Raw genomic sequence first — 18,247 nt, 5'->3', positions numbered from 1 at the left:
TTTTTTAAAGTTAGAGCATGTATAACCTTGGAACCTTCTCCTGAAGATGGTAATAGGTAGTTGCTGATTTGAGTTTCAAATGTGCCCTTTCTTTAATTTTTCTAAGATACTAATTAATATCTTGCTGCTAAAGAAGCAAGAAAAAAGGAAAAGGAAATATATATCTCCAATCTACAAATCGTAGATTTCTGTGCTTTATTTAGTGTTTAGCTGATACACTGGGGGTATATACACCTACGCACATGTGCGCACACACACACACACACACACACACACACACGGGTGTGGGTAATCAATAACTAGCCGCACTGATCCTGAGCTCAGGTTGGTGATGTCATTATTAAGAAACCAGCAGTAGGGATTCCCTGGTGGCACAGTGGTTAAGAATCTGCCTGCAAATGCAGGGGATACAGGTTCGAGCCCTGGTCTGGGAAGATCCCACATGCCGCAGAGCAGCTGGGCCCATGCGCCACAACTACTGAGCCTGCGCTCTGGAACCCGTGAGCCACAACTACTGAGCCTGCGTGCCACAACTGCTGAAGCCCGCGCACCTGGAGCCCATGCTCCGCAGCAAGAGAAGCCACCGCAATGAGAAGCCTGCGCACTGTGGCGAGGAGTGGCCCCCGCTTGCCGCAACTGGAGAGAGCCCACGCACTGCAACGAAGACCCAACGCAGCCAAAGATAATAAATAAATAAATAAATAAATTTATAAAAGAAAATAAAAGAAACCAGCAGTAACTCAGAAGAAAGGATTGTCCATCATTTTTATAGCAGTGGTACGGCCTTGTAGAGAAACATTGTTTTATGTGGCCTTGTCCATGTCCTGTTGGAAACAGTCATTATCAGCAGGGCTGACTTGCACATCCTCAATATTTAACATAGTACTAATGTTAGATTGATTTTATCTTTAATTTACCTCAAACCTCATGCTTTAAAATACTGACTATGTGCATATTAACCTTCAGTCACATTTCATAAGGATTGCTACATTGCAGAGTTGGTACATTTCTGTGGTAGATAGATAAAAATATGCCAAAATTGATACGTATTTCTTGAAATCATTATATATAATATAAAGTAAATCTAAAGTTAAAAATTAAAAAACAAAACATGTATGAAATATAGTAACAAATTCATATTTTTCAATATGGCTTATCATTATTGACACATGGATATACTTGAAGCCTGCTTCTAGAAGTCAGTAGGTTACCAATTAGTTTATTACGGAACATCAAATATCTGTATGATAGGAGCTTACTACCTAAATATACATCTTTCTTTTGGAATGAGGTTTTCTCTCTAATGAGGAAATGAGATTTACTCTTTGTAAGGTTCTATCAATCTCAGTATGATTCTATCTCTTTGGGATATGGAGGAGAGTTCACCTGCATTGTTCTTCTATCTTTCTCTGAATAGCTTTCACTTTTTCTTGGAAATTATTTAAAACCTTCTATTTTTTCCACTACTTGATTAATGTTGTACATCAGTTTTTATAGCTTTCTGCTCATGTTGTGATTACAACTTTCTAAGGACCCAGCAAAGTGTTTAGGACAGTGAGATAAAATGCCTCCCCCCCTTTTCATTATATTAAAGCCATTTCATTATAGAGAAAGTTAGTGGGGTATGGAGAAATCTGTTCTCTCAGATCCCTTAAGTGTTAGTTGTTTTCAATCAGAATTCTTTCACTGATGCTAATGAAAAAGAGGTCCTATCTCCCTGATGATTTCAGGGAGAAATAATAAACAATTGTTAGTAAAGCAATTGCTTTAAAATTTGAAAAGCCTTATTCTTACCATCATCGCCATCATCATTATCTTGTCTTGGAGGTTTACTGTAAGGAAAGCATTGTTGTGTGTTTTATTTATATTATCCCTGACCCTCAAAGCAACCCATAAGATAAGCTTTATCTTTCTCATTTTACAATGAGAAACAAGAAGCTTAGAGGAAGGTTAAATGATTTGGTCAAACGCATGAGGCTAGATAGTAGCTGACCCAGGATTTATTCAAAATATCTGGCACAAATGGTAATGCTCCTTGATATGACTTACCAGTGATTCCCAAGCCAGGCCCAGGTCACGTGCCCCCAGTGGACATATGCACAAACCACCCCGATCTTTGTGATGAAAGTCATGAAGTTAGAGGAGGAAAAAAGATTAAAGACAGCAGTAATATACCATCCAGACTCAATTAGAGCATTTTACCTTCTCCTTTTAAGTCTGTTCAGTCTTTTTTTTTTAAATTCCAACATGCCATTAATACACTATTTCCCTATGAACTTTCAGCCATAATTAGTCCATTGTTGAATAACTTAAATGGTTAGAAATATTTCTTCCATTAATTAAGCCAAATACAGTAACTTCTTTTTGGAACTACATTGTATATGGCTAAGCATTTTTCTTTTGGAGAGCCTCCTCTGAAATACAGACAAGAGTAGACGGGACCCTTTGTATAACTGTAAGCATCACCTCTACCACTTTAGTCTTTTATACTGTAAGCCAAATAGCTCCCTCACCCCGTTTTTAAAAAATTTTATTTATTTAATTAATTTATTTTTTGCTGCATTGGGTCTTCGTTGCTGTGCATGGGCTTTCTCTAGTTGCGGCGAGCGGGGGCTACTCTTCGTTGTGGTGCGCGGGCTTCTCATTGCAGTGGCTTCTTTTGTTGCAGAGCACAGGCTCCAGGCGCACGGGCTTCAGTAGTTGCGGCGCATGGGCTCAGTAGTTGTGGCTCTCGGGCTCTAGAACGCAGGCTCAGTAGTTGTGGCGCACAGGCCTAGTTGCTCTGCGGCATGTGGGATCTTCCCGGACCAGGGCTTGAACCCATGCCCCCTGCATTGGCAGGCGGATTCTTAAACACTGTGCCACCAGGGAAGCCCACCCTTTTTTTTTTTTTAATTCTGCTGATACAACAAGTTTCCATGTGCTTTTTTGTAAATTTGTCACATTGATTCATTGAGCTTCCTGTCAAACCAGCTACGGAGTAGTTGAATCTGGGCTAATCTTAAGCCAGTTTTTAGTCTTTCTTGACTTATATATTTGAACAGTTGACTTTTTGTTTTGTTTTGTTTTTACTCTAATAGCAGGACACTGTATTTATCCTAATTCTTTATGTTCTTCTTGTAATGCTTGCCATCAGTTGCCATCATTCTGTATCTTAAGATGGTCAGGTTCCTCAAGACCAGATTTTGTTCCTCCATGTTATCTAGAAAGCCAGCTCTTTTTTTTTTTTTTTTTTTTTCCAAATTTCCGTTTCTCTTAAGTTAGTCAGCAGGAAGAAATGATGAATTTAGCAAGTCCTTTGGTCTTTTGCCCAGGACTTTCAGAGTCACTAGAAATGGTCTGTATTTCTTTTGATACAGTTGTTCATCTCTACAAGATTCAGTAAAAGTGATTAGTGGTGTATTTGATATACTATCTAAGCATATTCTTAGTCACTTCTTGGCATTTGCATTTGAATTAGGTAGCCTTATAAAAAGCTGTGCTATACCCATGAATCATCATTAACCATACTGGTCCCTTTCTCTGGATACTGTAGTATGTTGCAAGGCTTCTTCAGTCCTTAATAGCTATGCATTCTCATCATTATTGCATACATCTTTGAAAGACCTAGATTACCTACTAAGAAAAGCCTCATTTTTGCATTATTCTGGTCATTAATGCTCAATACTTCTTAGGTATTACTCACCTCTGAGTTTCTAGTCTTCTCACCTGCTTCATTATTGGATTCTTTCCCCCTCCCAACCTCATTTATACCTCTGTTTTTACTGCTCTCCTTCTCTCTTATTTCTTCTTCCCCTTCCCTTTCCCTTTTCTTCTCTCTCCCATGCATCACCCCACCCCTACCAAATAAATGTCCAGAAGTCATGCTCTGAATCGGGAGCTCCTTATACCTAGGAGAGTCCTTACATCACTCAGAGGGAATTTGCTCCTCCATAGTGACAGTGTTTACCAAGTTTTGTAATCTTCCAGCTCATGATAGTTTTCGATGCGCACTGTCCAGTACAGTAGCTACTGGCCACAGATGGCTATTGGACAGGTGAAACAGGCCTAGTGCCACATGTTGAAATGATAATATTTTAGATATATTGGATGAAATAAAATATCTTATTAAAATTAGTGTCCTCCATTTACCTTTTTATAACATGGCTAATAGAAAATTTTTAATTACATATGTGCTTTGAATTATGTTTCTACTAGACAGCATTTTTAGACACTCTAAACTAAAAGGAAATACATAAAGAGATTATTCATTAGCACAATGGAAAAGAGAAAAATAAATTACACATGAAAACAATAATAAAATGCATAGCATTCTGGAGCCATTTTGGATCGGCACATCTCAATAGGCCCAGAGAGCTTTGCTATATTATTGTACAATCTGGTCTAGGTTCAAAATAATTGGCCCTGATTTGTCAAGAAATGTTAAATTATATTTTGAATAATCCATTTTTGAATGCATAGAAGTGTTTAATGTATTTCAGAAAGAAATTCCCTCAAGAGCAGGAGAATTAAAATGCTAAATTAGCAGTATGTTGAAAACTTGGCTATCTAGAGTGATTTAGCCCTTGACTTTTCCAAGAGAATTAATTTTTATGGTTGCAGCTTTTAAATAAGGCTAAGTGATAATTTTTATATGAAGGTAGTTGATAAATTTATGGGAGCAAAATAAGCCCATCAAAGAGTAAAAGTACCGAAATATTCAAAACCACTTTTTTTCATCAGAAATGTTTCTTAATGTTTGATGTGAAGTATTTATATTAAAATTATTTCAAAAAGAATTCATTTTTGTTGTTTGTTATTAAAATTAGTATACAGATTTCATCTCTTCATTCAAGAAACTTTCATATGTAGTACCTGCAATCTCTGTCTTTGGTCATCTTGTTTAGAAATGGTAGTAAATGTTTCTCATAGGCAATTTCTACAATAAAGTTATGGATAGTACGAAGCTAAAACCTAACCATGGAAAAACAGATTAATGTTTTGAACAGCGTGGCAGGCTTGTATGCATGAAGTGATACATATCACAGGTTAATCCAAGTAGCTTTCTGAAATATAAGAGGAACAAGGAAGTTCTGAATGACCATCTACTGAAAAGATAATATCAAGCATTGATATAAGTCTAATTTCTGCTAAGAAATTCATATTAGCACACACAAAAGACATGGAATGTTGACAAAGATTTCATTATTGATATACAGTTATACATGTTTCTGATATAATTGTTGCTGCCCTGTTTTGCTAGGTATTTAAAATAAAATGGAACTAGACAATAAAACTGATACTAAGGGATGGGGTTAAATATATTCCAGATAAGAAAATTAAAATGTACAGTTGACATGTGGCTTCCTGCTTCTATACATAGGAAAATATATCCCAGTAAGATATGTAATTTTAAGATTATCTGAAATTGAACATCTACTTCTGTTTCTCCGGTTTGCTACTTCAAATAAAGATGTTTTTCCTGATCTACATTTAGACAGACTTGAAACAATTTCCCAAAGCAAAATACTACGAAATAATTTTTCCCAAAAAATTGCAAATATGTCCTCTTCATTTCCTCAACTTTAAAATCTTTCCTCCATATTTTTCGGAAATAATAAACTTCCTCATATATCTCCTTCTCAGTTGAACAAAATAAGAAAAGTAGATAAAAGTCTAAGAAGAAAGTCAAAATCAGTAGTTATCATGTTAGTACACTAGCCCATTATATTAACTTTATAATAAGAAAGTAGTTAAGTAAATTAAGTGAATGCTCATCTGTATTGGATTTTTTTTTTTTAAGCTAATATTATGCTCAGGAAAGGAGCAAACTGGCCTTCCAGACATTATACCTCAGTACCTCTCTTATAGTCTTTTATTTTTTCGAAAACTATTTCTCTTGGAGAACATTTTCTTTAATATGTCTGAAACGCCTCCTAGGTGAACTATGAACTCTCAATGTCTGTCTTGAAATAGGCTGTGCAAGAATCAAAGACTGTAGTTTCAATGTCTAAATTAATAATTAAATAAATTAGCTATATTATTTAAATAGATTATTCTAATTTAATGGACATTTCTCAGTATATGAAGTCTGAGCCTGTGGTAATATATCCATTAAGTAGAAGCTGAATTAGCAAAGTGTTGCTACTGTGATCATGTTCAGAAAGATTATTGGGTGAAGTATTAATCTAAGATCGAGATGTAAATATTTTAAATTTTACCATTTATAGCTATGTAACATGATATCCCAGGTGACACATAAAACTAACACATCAAATATAAGCTCTGCTGCATTGTGATCCATTCAATGCCTTCTCTCTAGTTGACATTCTTTCCATTCTTACTGCCACCATTTATGTATTTTTCTTCTCACCATCTTGCTACAATAGCCCTGTAACTAATCCCCAGTGTCTCCAGGTCTTAGTTCATTGAGCTACCAGGTTAAGTTCAGCTTTAATTAGTTTACTCCCCTGCTCAAAAAGAAAGAAAAGAAAAGTAAACAAAGAGTTCCTATACCTTACAAAACCATGTTAAACTCTACAACCTAATATTCAAGATCCTTTAAAATATAAATTTACTTTTTAAATTATTATTCAGTGCCCCCCATTCCACTTCACCTTCCCAACATATACCCTAAATTTGACATCAGTCACCTTTCCCCAATACACGTTCCATTTTCCTGCACTTCTTTGCTCAGATTGATAATTATCCAAATTCCAATCCATTTCCACATGTTAAAATCCTGCCCAAAAATGTATGGCCAAGCTTATATATGACTTACTTCAGGAAATTACCCCATACTACTCCAATTAAAAATACTGGCAAAGGACATGGATTCTAGTCCTAGCTTTGCCACTGTATAGTTTTAAAATTTTAGGCAAGTTATGTACTTATTCTGGGTCTTAGCTGAGTCATGTATAAAATAAGGATATCAAACTAGTTTATCGTGCCAAGCCTGCCTTAAGATTATATTTAGAATCAATGAGTGTAAGTCAGAGGTACTTTTTTTTTTTAACAGCAGTTCTTAACCTGTAATAACTTCATAGACTCCAACGATTCTGTAAAAACTCTAAAACTGTAGGCAAAAATTTGAGTTTGTCTTCATATGTGCAAAGAATTTTCTCCCTACAGAGAGGGTCTGAAGCTGCTTTCATTAGCTCCTTAAAGTGCTTTGTGATCCCCCCCGAAGTTAGGAACTATCATTTCCCTGATCTAAATCCTTTATTAACACAGACGTACACACACTCAATGCCTCAATCTCTCTCTCACTGTCAATGGTAAATATCTAAAAGCTTTAAGAACATAGTGCTTAGCTCTGTCATCTTCTGAAAGTGGTCCTCAACATCTTTTCCTTAACATACCTGACAGATAATGTTTACACGTGTGATATACTTCCGTCAGTGACAGCTGTGCACTGCAACGTGCTAAATGAATAATATAGTCTATGGATTTGATACCATTCCTCGTGTTCTAGCTCTGATTCCATCACTTTTGTCCTACTAATTCAAGATTCAGTACGTGATACAGTAGTAGTAGCTGTGTTATGCTTGGCATATTATAGATAGTGAATATATATTTGTTAAATGAATAAATAAATGAGTTATTCAAAGGAGAACTAATAAATGAGTGACATTAAAAGAGAGAGAGAGAGTTTGAATGAGAAAGATTATGCCCAGGATAAAATACCATTACTCAGACTTCACTAAGTTTAATTAACTCTAACCCTGAATAAGAGATTTAGTGATACTTTGGGGGAAATATAAGAAAAAAATAAGTTAAGCATTTGCAGTTTAAAGAAGTAAATCATAATTGGTGCTTCCTGAAAAGACCAAAATTGCAAAGTTACTACATCTTTCAGAGACTTTGTAAACAGGACAAAATATACAAAGAATAAAATGCAATCATATACAATAATTACAGTGAAGACAAGACAATTCTTACATCATTCAAAAAGTAGTCACTTGTACTTCTGCATTAGCCTTAGTTTCCTTAATTCCTTATATTTGGTGTAAGAAGGCAGAGGTCTGACTATCCCAAATAGGTGTCTCACCAAACTCCTAGCCCTCAGTAGGCTGATGCATTGAGGGGCTCACCATCCTGATAAGAGCAAGGACTGCAGGAAAGTAATTTCCTTTTCACAGATAACAGTATGGTTCCTATAAATCAAAATATGCTTTGTTCATGTATTCTCGTAGCTCTGAGATCGCAGGTACTACATACAAAACAGTTCCTTGAATGAAGAGATTAAATTTGTATATTCTCCCTATTTCAAAAAAAATACAAAAGACAGAACAAGTGAGAAATGAAGAACTAAAAGCTGTGCAAATTAGTTCAGTTTTTAGGTGAATTGCCCTCAAAAAGAGGCAAGATTGGGATTTCTAGCTGTGAGGTTGAGATTTCTAGCAGTACAGTACTGTCATATTTCTCATTAGTCAACTTTTTCTCTTTTGTTCTTTTTCCTTTCTGTAGGTGGCGTGATTATATTCCAGAATAAAGAATTTTTCAAATTTTAAAAAAGATGTGATTTGTCAGTTTCTTATAAAGTTAAACATACATTTACTGTACATCCCAGCACCCACACACCTAAGTATTTGCCCAAGGGAAATGAAGACATAGGTCCATACAAAATCCTGTCTGAATTTTTACAGTAGCTTTATTCATAATCAGCAAAAGCTGGAAACAGCCCACGTGTTTATCAACTGGTGAATGGACAAGCAAATTCAGGTGCATTCATATAATGGAATACTGCTTGATAATCAAAAAGAACAAATATTGGTAGTCCAAAACATGAATGAATCTCAAAAGCATTTATACTAAGAAAAAGAAGCCATACTTAAAAGTCTACATATCCTGTGATTCCATTTATATCACATTCTATAAAAAGTAAAACTACAGAGAAAGAAATTAGCTTAGCAGTTGCTATTGGTTTGGGATAGATTGATTACAGAGGGGCCTGAGGGAACATTTTGGGTGATGGAGATGTTCAAATTTTGAGATAGTGGCTACACAGTTGTATAAGTTTGTCAAAATTCATAGAGCTGTACATTTGAAAAGGTTGAATTTTAACGTATGTAAATTGTACTTCAGTGAGTAAATAAAATATTAAAAGACATAGCACATGTACTATATCATAAAATATCCCAGAGGAGTCTGGGCTTAACCGTATAATCAAACATTAATGTATATGATAGCTATGTATACCAGGTGAGTCAAGTTTTGCTGCCAAATGAATTTTTAGAGCTTTGGGGATTTTGAATTGGCACATAAGAAATTGTGGGTTGATTGCTATAGAAGAAGGATCCCTGATATAGAACAAAGAATGTAAAACTATTGGCCTGTTTTGGATCAAATACGATTTTACTTTTCCAGACCATTTTTGGACAGCAAACATTGTGATAGTAAAAAGTCAATATCCCAGTTCTCTCAGCCCTGACCAGCCATTTACACAGATAGTTGATGGCTTAAGCAGTGGTGGGCATTCCAAGCACCCAGACACTGCACCATACATGGCATCACAATCTGACATGCTTAGAATGAGATCTCCTTCCTTCCTTCCTACCTTTCCTCCCTCCCTCCGTCCCTCCCTCCCTTCTTATCTTCTTTGTGACATATCAAAAGGTCTTTTAAAGTACAGGAACACTTTGCGGAATGTCTCATTGGTTAACAGTGTGCATTAGGAATACTTCTCCTGGTTTTTAATACCCAACTTTAGAGAATGCATCTATATTATAATACAATATTTTTTTGGCTAGTGTGTGTTTGTAGTTATGTCCCAGATTTTAATACTTCCGTTTTTAACAAACAAACAAATCCGTGAAAAGTCTTGAGTTACATTCCAAATACAATTGACAGAATGTCAGAAGCAGGTATAAATTATTTGAAACCCTACTTAAGTGTCCATAAATGGGATGCCTATCTAAGATGTCACTGGGGCTAAGTGAAGACATATTACTGCATACAAAGAAACTGGTTGGTAACAATCATATTATTTATTGACTGCATTATATGGTTTTTTTGCAGAGCCTTTGTTATGTCTGAGTGTAATTTCGTGTTTTTTAATGTTTTAGGACCTTGGTTTAGGTTTTTTGGTTAACATGTAATACATGATAATTTTTATCGTTTAAATATTATAAGATAATATGGTTGTATTTGGGGGCCTTTTATCTTTGAAAATTGATTTTCAGCTGCCCTGCAGGGCAGGATGTGTGGGACATCTCCATTTTTCTAAAGAATTGGAAAATTCTTCTCAAGCTTCACTGTACTGGACAGCCAGCTTAGAGTTTACGTTGGTACTGTAGCACAGGTTTAATGTTAGCGAATTAGAAAGGTCAGAGTTGTAGGGAGCAGAAAATAGGAAGGATCTCCACCAGGAAAATACTCTATTCAAGCCTAAAATTTTAAAGCCCGCAATTATTCCTTGTTTAGAATCGATGTGGAGCGTTTAGTTTGATCGTGATTCTAGACTTCTCTAATGCTATGGACTTTGAAGCCAGAATCAGAATGAGTGGGAAGATTGATAGGATTCAGAAGTTGGAAGAAGGCATCGAGGACTCTTAATACTTTGTAATTTTTTCCCAACATTGTCCTGAAAATATTTATGAAAGATCTCAGAGAGCGAAATAATAATTCAGTTAACAATTGAAATAAATAATTCAAATAATTCAAAAAATAATTTCAGAGAGAGGATGCAGATCATTCCTGGGGCCATGTGTATGTATAGTAGATATCAGCCTGTCTGAAAATTGCTTTCGGTGGAAGACCTAGCTTAACATCTTGAGATCAGATTATTTCCTGGTGCTTCAGTGAAATTCCTTCCACAACTACGTAGCTGTTTCTAAAATATCAAATCTGTTAGTGAAAACACAATGGATTATGTCACCTAAATTAATATTTTATTCCCCATATTGGCTGTCAGTTTAGTTACAAGAATCAGTTCATCTCTTGTATTTGTTGGCAGCTTGATGAGAAAGTATCTGTATGAGAATTAGCAATTCATGGTACTACTTAGCCCTCAGCAACAAAAGGGTCCCTAAACTTGATAATTGAGATTCTTGATTGAAGTCTTAAGGTAGCTCTTACCTTGAGATACCTAAAGCATGAGGAATTAACACATGCTGTGGGAAATGCAAAATGTATTGGTCATTTTAATAGACCTGGAATACATTGTCTTCATTCCTACCTATTCCCTTGGTCCAAAATGTTAAAACAAACTAAAAGGTAAAACTTACATGCTTACTTTTTTTTTTTGGCCCATGTTTACAAGCTCATGTGAAAGTTCCCTGCTTTAAAGTAGTTTTGATGGAAATATTTGGCATATGTTATCTAAATATGTTCAACCTGTTTAAAGCTAGTTCTTGTATTGTTTTTAAAATTGTTTTATTACCATCATTGTTTTGTTACTCTTTTGTTTACATCGCTTCTTCCAAAACGTAGATTTGGTTAGCTTCTGCTCACGTTAGCCTTTTTTCAGGGCTTGACAGATAGTGAATAATACTCAGTGAAACCTTAGGCAATTCATTTAATTGTCTTGGTGTCAGTTTCATTTAACTGTAAATAATATGTTGATGATCCCTTAGGAAAGCTATTCTGAAATTGGGGATGAGGTGACAGGAGAAAGGTGACTTCCAAGTTACACCCCCCTCACTGCATATAACAAGAGATGTTACTGATAGGCATGTGTTATGCATGGTTTCAAAGCAGAGAAAAGAAAGGTCAAAATTCTTTTTTAGTCCTTTATTGCTTTAAGAATTTATGATTCTGTGTTCATAATTTTTCCACGTTGTACCACCTCAACAAAACCAAATGACTCATTTTTAGAAAATGTAGTCTGCTTTGATCCTGTCAGTTGCTGAAGAAAAGAACGAAAGCCCCTTAAGATGTTGAAATTGAGATAAGTCAATAATTATGACGTCTATTTATTGATTCAGGTTTTCTTCATTTTTATTCAAAAAGTAATTTTGCCTTCACAGTAAGTGAAAGAGAAGTTGTTTCTAACTACCTCAGAGAAATACAAAGGGGAGTTTTATTTTTAACCTTTATTTTTTAACTTTCATTTTTAACCTTTCTGATAACATATTGATACTTTTTAACACATTAACTCTTACCTCTGCCCCCCGACTGTGTGTGTGTGTGTGTGTGTGTGTGTGTGTGTGTGTGTGTATCTTTACATGCATCCTATCAACACTTAGTTTACTAATAAAAACAGTTCAGATTTTGGAAAGTAAACTTTGTGGCTTGCTTTTTTTTTTTTTAGCCCCACTTATTTTATTCTAATCAAAGAAAAATATTTTAAGCCATCTGTTTTCTCCATTTCTGGCTGCTATTATCTTGACTATAATTGCCTAGTTTCCTTTCTGGCTGATCTATTGCTAGCCTTTATCTGGATGTTATTAAAGAATATAAATGCTCCACAGAGCACCAGAGTCTCAGTCAGAATATTTTCAGATTCGCAGCTAAAATGAAATAGAACTGGGGTTTCACTGTTAAGTAAGCAGCTCAGATTTGTTGTCAGAGTGTGTGAGGGACTCTAAGTTCATTATGCTACTTATTTCTGCGATGTAGCATTTGAAAAATAGCTTTGACTGTTTATGGATTGTGGTCCTCGGGCACCAGACAGTGGATGTTGGAATGTATTGCAGAAAAGCTGATTAAAGTACTAGGATCTCTAACAGTGAAAGTAGAAAGTCATTTGTAATACCTGGGTCTGCCACTGTTGGGTGCACTTATATGTATCCTTTTGAAAGCTTTGGTTTATTATCAGTTTATCCATGAGGGAATAACTTTTTTTTTTTCTTCAAAAAGTGCCCTTTGGAGAAAATATCAATAAGCTATACTTGATGAGAAGCTTATGTAAGTAGACTGATTTGAACTTTGGAGATGCCAAATACTTTGCAGTTTTATTTCCTAGCTTACTAAAGTCATGTTTCACTATGACTTCAATTTCAGTAGTAGCTGCTTTCACGTCTCAATTTCAGTATGATTACTGTATATCAGGAAATGTATACTTACACCAAAATATAGACTGTGTCCGAATTTATTGTCTTCACCTCCCTTTACCCCGTTTGGGCCACTTTCCTCCCCAAGAAAAGTTCACTGGAGTAGAATATGGGAATATTTTAAATAATCACAAAACTTATAGATCTTTAAATATACTTTGCATTCTACTTGTTAAAATATTTCAGTATTTCCTCATTGTTTTCAAAATAAAGTTCAAACTTCTTAGAGTGCCATTCATGTGATCTTTCTATTTCTTCTCTGCCTCATTCTTACCCATTCCCCTGCAAATGTGCTTTGTTTCAGGTTTACTCAGCGGCCATTGCCCCTCTCATTTCTTTTACTTTGGTTGCTTCCTTCCCCCTCACCCTTCTTCACCGGAGGATTACCTGTTCTTCCTTTAAAAACTCTGCACAAGTTTTCCTTCTTCCAGGAAACCTTCCTTGAACTACAATTATCCTGCCTCTTATTAATCTTACTTAAGACTAGCCTTTAAACTCTTCATAGCATAAGACTGATTTCCTACTCTCATCATTTGTTACTTGTTTGTCTTGTTTAATAGACTATTATTCCTTGAGTTTAGAGATGATAGTTTCTTTTTTGGTTTTGAATCTGGCCTATAGGACTTTCAAATAATTGTTTGCTGACTGACTAAATGAATGACTTTTATAGATTACCCCATAATTTCACTTATTTTGCTCTTGATTCTTAAGGCGTTTGAGAGTATGGGTCATACTATTTTCTCAGAAGGAGATTCTTTTTTTTTTTTAATAAATTTATTTATTTATTATTTATTTATTTATTTTTGGCTGTGTTGGGTCTTCGTTTCTGTGTGAGAGCTTTCTCTAGTTGCGGCGAGCGGGGGCCACTCTTCATCGCGGTGCGCGGGCCTCTGACTATCGCGGCCTCTCTTGTTGCGGAGCGCAGGCTCCAGATGCGCAGGCTCAGTAGTTGTGGCTCACGGGCCCAGTTGCTCCGCGGCATGCGGTATCTTCCCAGACCAGGGCTCGAACTCGTGTGCCCTGCATTGGCAGGCAGATTCTTAACCACTGCACCACCCAGAAGAAGCCCAGAAGGGGATTCTTAAACTGACTCATTCACTTCCATATTGCCACCTAAAATATTTAATAAAGGTAGGTCTTTGGTTTTGGGAAGACAAGAACCTTATTTGTGGGGGATTAGAATAATGTAAATCTTAAACTGTCAATTAGTTAAAGAATCTGGAATACAATACATGGGAAATTAGAAAGACCGACTCTTACCATGAAGCATACATTCTAGCTTATCCATGTATATTGTTGAGTCCGTGACTTTATTGGTATATAAAATTCCCTTAGGAGAGAATAGATATTTAACAACTTTTTCCTTATTTGAAAATAACTGCTTACAGTTTCTAGATTTTAATAAAATCTCCATCTAATAATCAAGACAAAAGTTTAAACTAAAAAAATATTTGCTAATGAAAGGTTATAGAATTTAAACATGTGCTTGATGGTCCTGAGACGTCCTCAAAATATTTACATCAATATTCTGCATTCTGTAGCAAAATAAACAAAATGCAGAGAAATCCATATTTATAAGTGATAAGATTTTTAAAAGTAGTTTAAGCTTATTTCTTAATAGAATTATAACATTTTAATCTAAAATTTTATTTTTTATATGTATACTTAATATTTGCCTTCACATAATTACTTGCTTAGACATTTTGTATAATTATTTCTTTAATGATATAGCAAACTGAGTCAGCATATGATAGCTGAATCATGGTCCTGGCTGTTCCTTTTATTTATTCAGTGAGCAAACTCTATATTACTAAAATTCCTTCAATTGTGCTTGCAAAGACTTGTTTGTTAGTTCTTGAATGCCCTAAGAAATTTGTATTGAAGATTCTAAATTATATACCTATTTTCAGTCTGTGATATATTAAAAAATAGAATGGAGAAAAATTATTCATATCTTAATAGTTGGATGTCTGCTTATTCTCAGAGACCCCAGTCTCCTTTTAAAAAATATTTTTAAGACTCTTTGTTGTTAAACTTTGGTATTGAATTTGTATAAAGTGTAGGTTGCAGCACGTTAGAATATTATTGTCATTTAAGAATGTATTCACTGTTTTGGTTTTTAGAGCACTGCCTGCAAGGGGTTCATAGCATTTGGTACGTAGTTCACGTATTTCTAGTCTACAGACCTACCCTATCGAGGCAAAGGCTTCATGATCCTGATATTTTTTTTCTTCTGCTATAAAGCTCAGCAATGGTAATTAATGTGTTGGGGTTTTTTTTTTTTTTTTTTGACAAAACTTTCCATGTCATTACAAATAAAACTGAGGTTTTTTGAAGACTAGTAATTTGTACCTTTAAAGAGCCACATTATTTTGCTTTTGTCTCAGAATGTATTATGCTTCACAAGTATACTGTGACAGCCTGAATAGAAAAGGGGGGAGGGGACATTGTCTTCAACTGGCATGCTGTTATCAGAGGGAATGTGTTTCTGGACACAAGATTTAGCATTCATTGGTCGTCTGAAGAAAGCTATTTCATCTGAGGATTGGACAAGAAGCTGCGTCAATTTGCTGCCCGTCTCCAAGGCACTGGTGATGCTGCCTTCACAAGCTGGCTAACGTCACGGCTCCATCACCCAGCGGGGTGTGGACTCTCTTTTTCTGTTCTTTTCTATTTAATTCTCTATTTGCTGCCTACTGCATTTCTTAATCTGTCTTCTGCCAAATGCTAACAGCATGATATTTTGCAATCATCTAGGTGAATACAAGAAAGACGAACTCCTAGAAGCTGCTAGGTAAGTGATGCCATTCATTTTAAGTGAGTATAATGCATTTAAGGGAGAAAAGGGGGAGGGCAGGTGGAGGACTATAAAAATTATAACATGTTATTGTCTTGCTTGGATTTTATACGATAATGCGGATAAGACCTTATACTAAATCTTTGTATACTTTATTTTGCACGATTAGTGTATTAAATGAGACTGTCTTTCAATATGGTGATGATTGTAAGGTTAATTTTATTTGGAACATTTCTTAAGGTAACTGCAAACCCGAGTTGCCGAGCTTTTTGAATGATGTTCTTGGAGTATTTAAATACCTATATCTTTATTTTTCTCTGGAAATTTTTCTAGCCAAGCTTGAATGAGGGGCATGAAGTAAATGTTAAAATTCTCACCCATTTTCTTTTGTTCTTGTTCATTTATAATTTAATTGATTAGCTTTTTACAGCATTTTATATGTGTTTTTAACTCCAGTGTTTTAGATCACTTATCAGAGTAAAGTTTGTTTGTAATTAAGAAGGTGACTTTATGCAGATAAAGAAAACAAAAATGTAGAAAGCTACCTTATCTATGATATACCACTGTATGATGATTAACAGGAATTATTAGGAATATATTGATTGAATTGAATATAGCAAAAGAGATTCATTCAGAACCATATAAAAGAAATCAAAGCAAGCCCATATCATTTTCTACTCTCTTGTGAAAAATATCCATAAACATTCATAAGAAGCGCTATAATTTTATAGGAATTAACTTACTACCTTTTTGTAGGAGTGGTAATGAAGAAAAACTAATGGCTTTACTGACTCCTCTAAATGTGAATTGCCATGCAAGTGATGGGCGAAAGGTAAGTCATTTAAAATATAATATTCCCCTTCAGTGATTTCTTTTTGCTTTACAGTTAAAATTTTTAAAGTTGGCATATATATGTGTATATACATATATACACACACATGTTTATATACATACATATATATGGCTGTATTTTACTGGTACCTTTTAACTGTAAAATGAAATGCTGTTGTGACATGTTCATAGAGCTGGTGAAGCATGGATCTTAAGCCTTTTCTCTTAAATGTCAGACACTGAAAGTTATTTGTTAAATGGAACTGCAGCTTTTTTGGTGATTAAAATTATAACAATGTGTATTATTTTCTGTGTATGATAATGGAAATTAGAAGTATTTGTTTACATCCTAATTACCCATCTTGGTTAGGATATATTTTTTATTTCTTTTTGGCAAAGGAAAATTTCTTTGCTAGACAACCAACACTTTTTCCATTTAAAGCTGAGAAAATGCTAATGATCTTTTTAGGTCTATTGTAATGGCCCTGCTTTTTTTTTTTTTGCTAAGTTTTCATCGTTATATATTGAAAGAAAGTATTAAAGCAGAGAAAAATATTCTGTATTAATATACATTTGTCATAAATGTAAGGTAATATATAAAATATGCAGTGGTATCTTCATTATCTGCTTCATATTCTTGCTGAATAGAGACTGAAAATGTAATCCTTTATAGCCTTTGGTATCTGACCACAAAGTTTTGCAGTGGTTTGCCTTATAGATACGGAAAAACAAAACACTTTGTACTATGAAGTCTTTTTAAAAATGTTGGTTAATTTTTTAATGTTAAAGGATGGCTTTTATATTTTTAAAACCTAAAACATTTTTAAAGTTATACTGCAGATATTGAGGAAAATTATCTTGTACCTAATATTTAAAGAATTAATTCCTTTGGAATAATTTATATCGAAAATATACTATGGAAAGTATCAGGATGGATGGTACCCCTTAGAAATAATGAACTGTTTTGCTTTTAAAAAATTCTTTTTCTCTGAGTGATAATTTTATAGATTAAAATTATTCAGCTTTCCTTTCACTTTTTTCCCCATTCTAATGAAACCCATATAATAGTGGCATTGAATTGAATCCTTCCAAATATATGTTGTTATTGAAGATGGCTTGTATATTATTTCACATAGCCTAATGAATGTTTAGTTTCTCTGGATAATTTGGAGGAGACTTCTACTTTCATGGTAGGTTAAATTATGTATATATCAAGCTATAAATTAGCAAAGATTTACTTGGTACTATTAATGACTTCTGGGAGATGTTTTTAAATGGTAACTGCTCATTTTCCCTTCAATTTTGTAGTTGCTTTGGGAGTTTTAACTTCCCTGAGTTACTTTGAGTTCCAGATTTTGTTTGGATCCTTTTAGTAGATAAGGCGACTTTTATCACTATGCAGAAAGAACCCTTCTTATCTGTAAATGCAGCTATATCTTTAGACAGAGCTCTTTTAGAGCCCAGCCTACTTCAGTTTTCCACAGCCATTTTAATATTCCAAAATTTATGTGAGATTACTATAATAGGAGTCAGTTTCCATCCCAGCCTCATTCTCCCATCCTTACCCTTGTACCTTGACAGCCCCATTCCTAGCTCAGTAAATCAAAATAATTAAGGAGCGTGAACACTGATAATTAACAAATTA

General features: G+C 34.7%; 1 protein-coding gene across 1 annotated transcript in view; it reads left to right on the top strand.

Moving 5' to 3' along the window:
* The window catches only part of TNKS (tankyrase), a 181,122-nt gene that overhangs the window by 67,950 nt on the left and 94,925 nt on the right, over positions 1–18,247 (top strand). The window contains exons 4-5 of the mRNA XM_082374938.1: positions 15,732–15,768; positions 16,528–16,603. Of these exons, the coding sequence (XP_082231064.1) occupies positions 15,732–15,768; positions 16,528–16,603 (113 nt within the window). The remainder of the gene's footprint in view (positions 1–15,731; positions 15,769–16,527; positions 16,604–18,247) is intronic.

The sequence above is a fragment of the Balaenoptera borealis genome (assembly GCF_965194805.1).
Source record: "Balaenoptera borealis genome assembly, chromosome: 21".
Taxonomy (NCBI): domain Eukaryota; kingdom Metazoa; phylum Chordata; class Mammalia; order Artiodactyla; family Balaenopteridae; genus Balaenoptera; species Balaenoptera borealis.
Note: the sequence above shows the minus strand (reverse complement) of the source record. Positions and strands in the feature narration are given on the sequence as shown.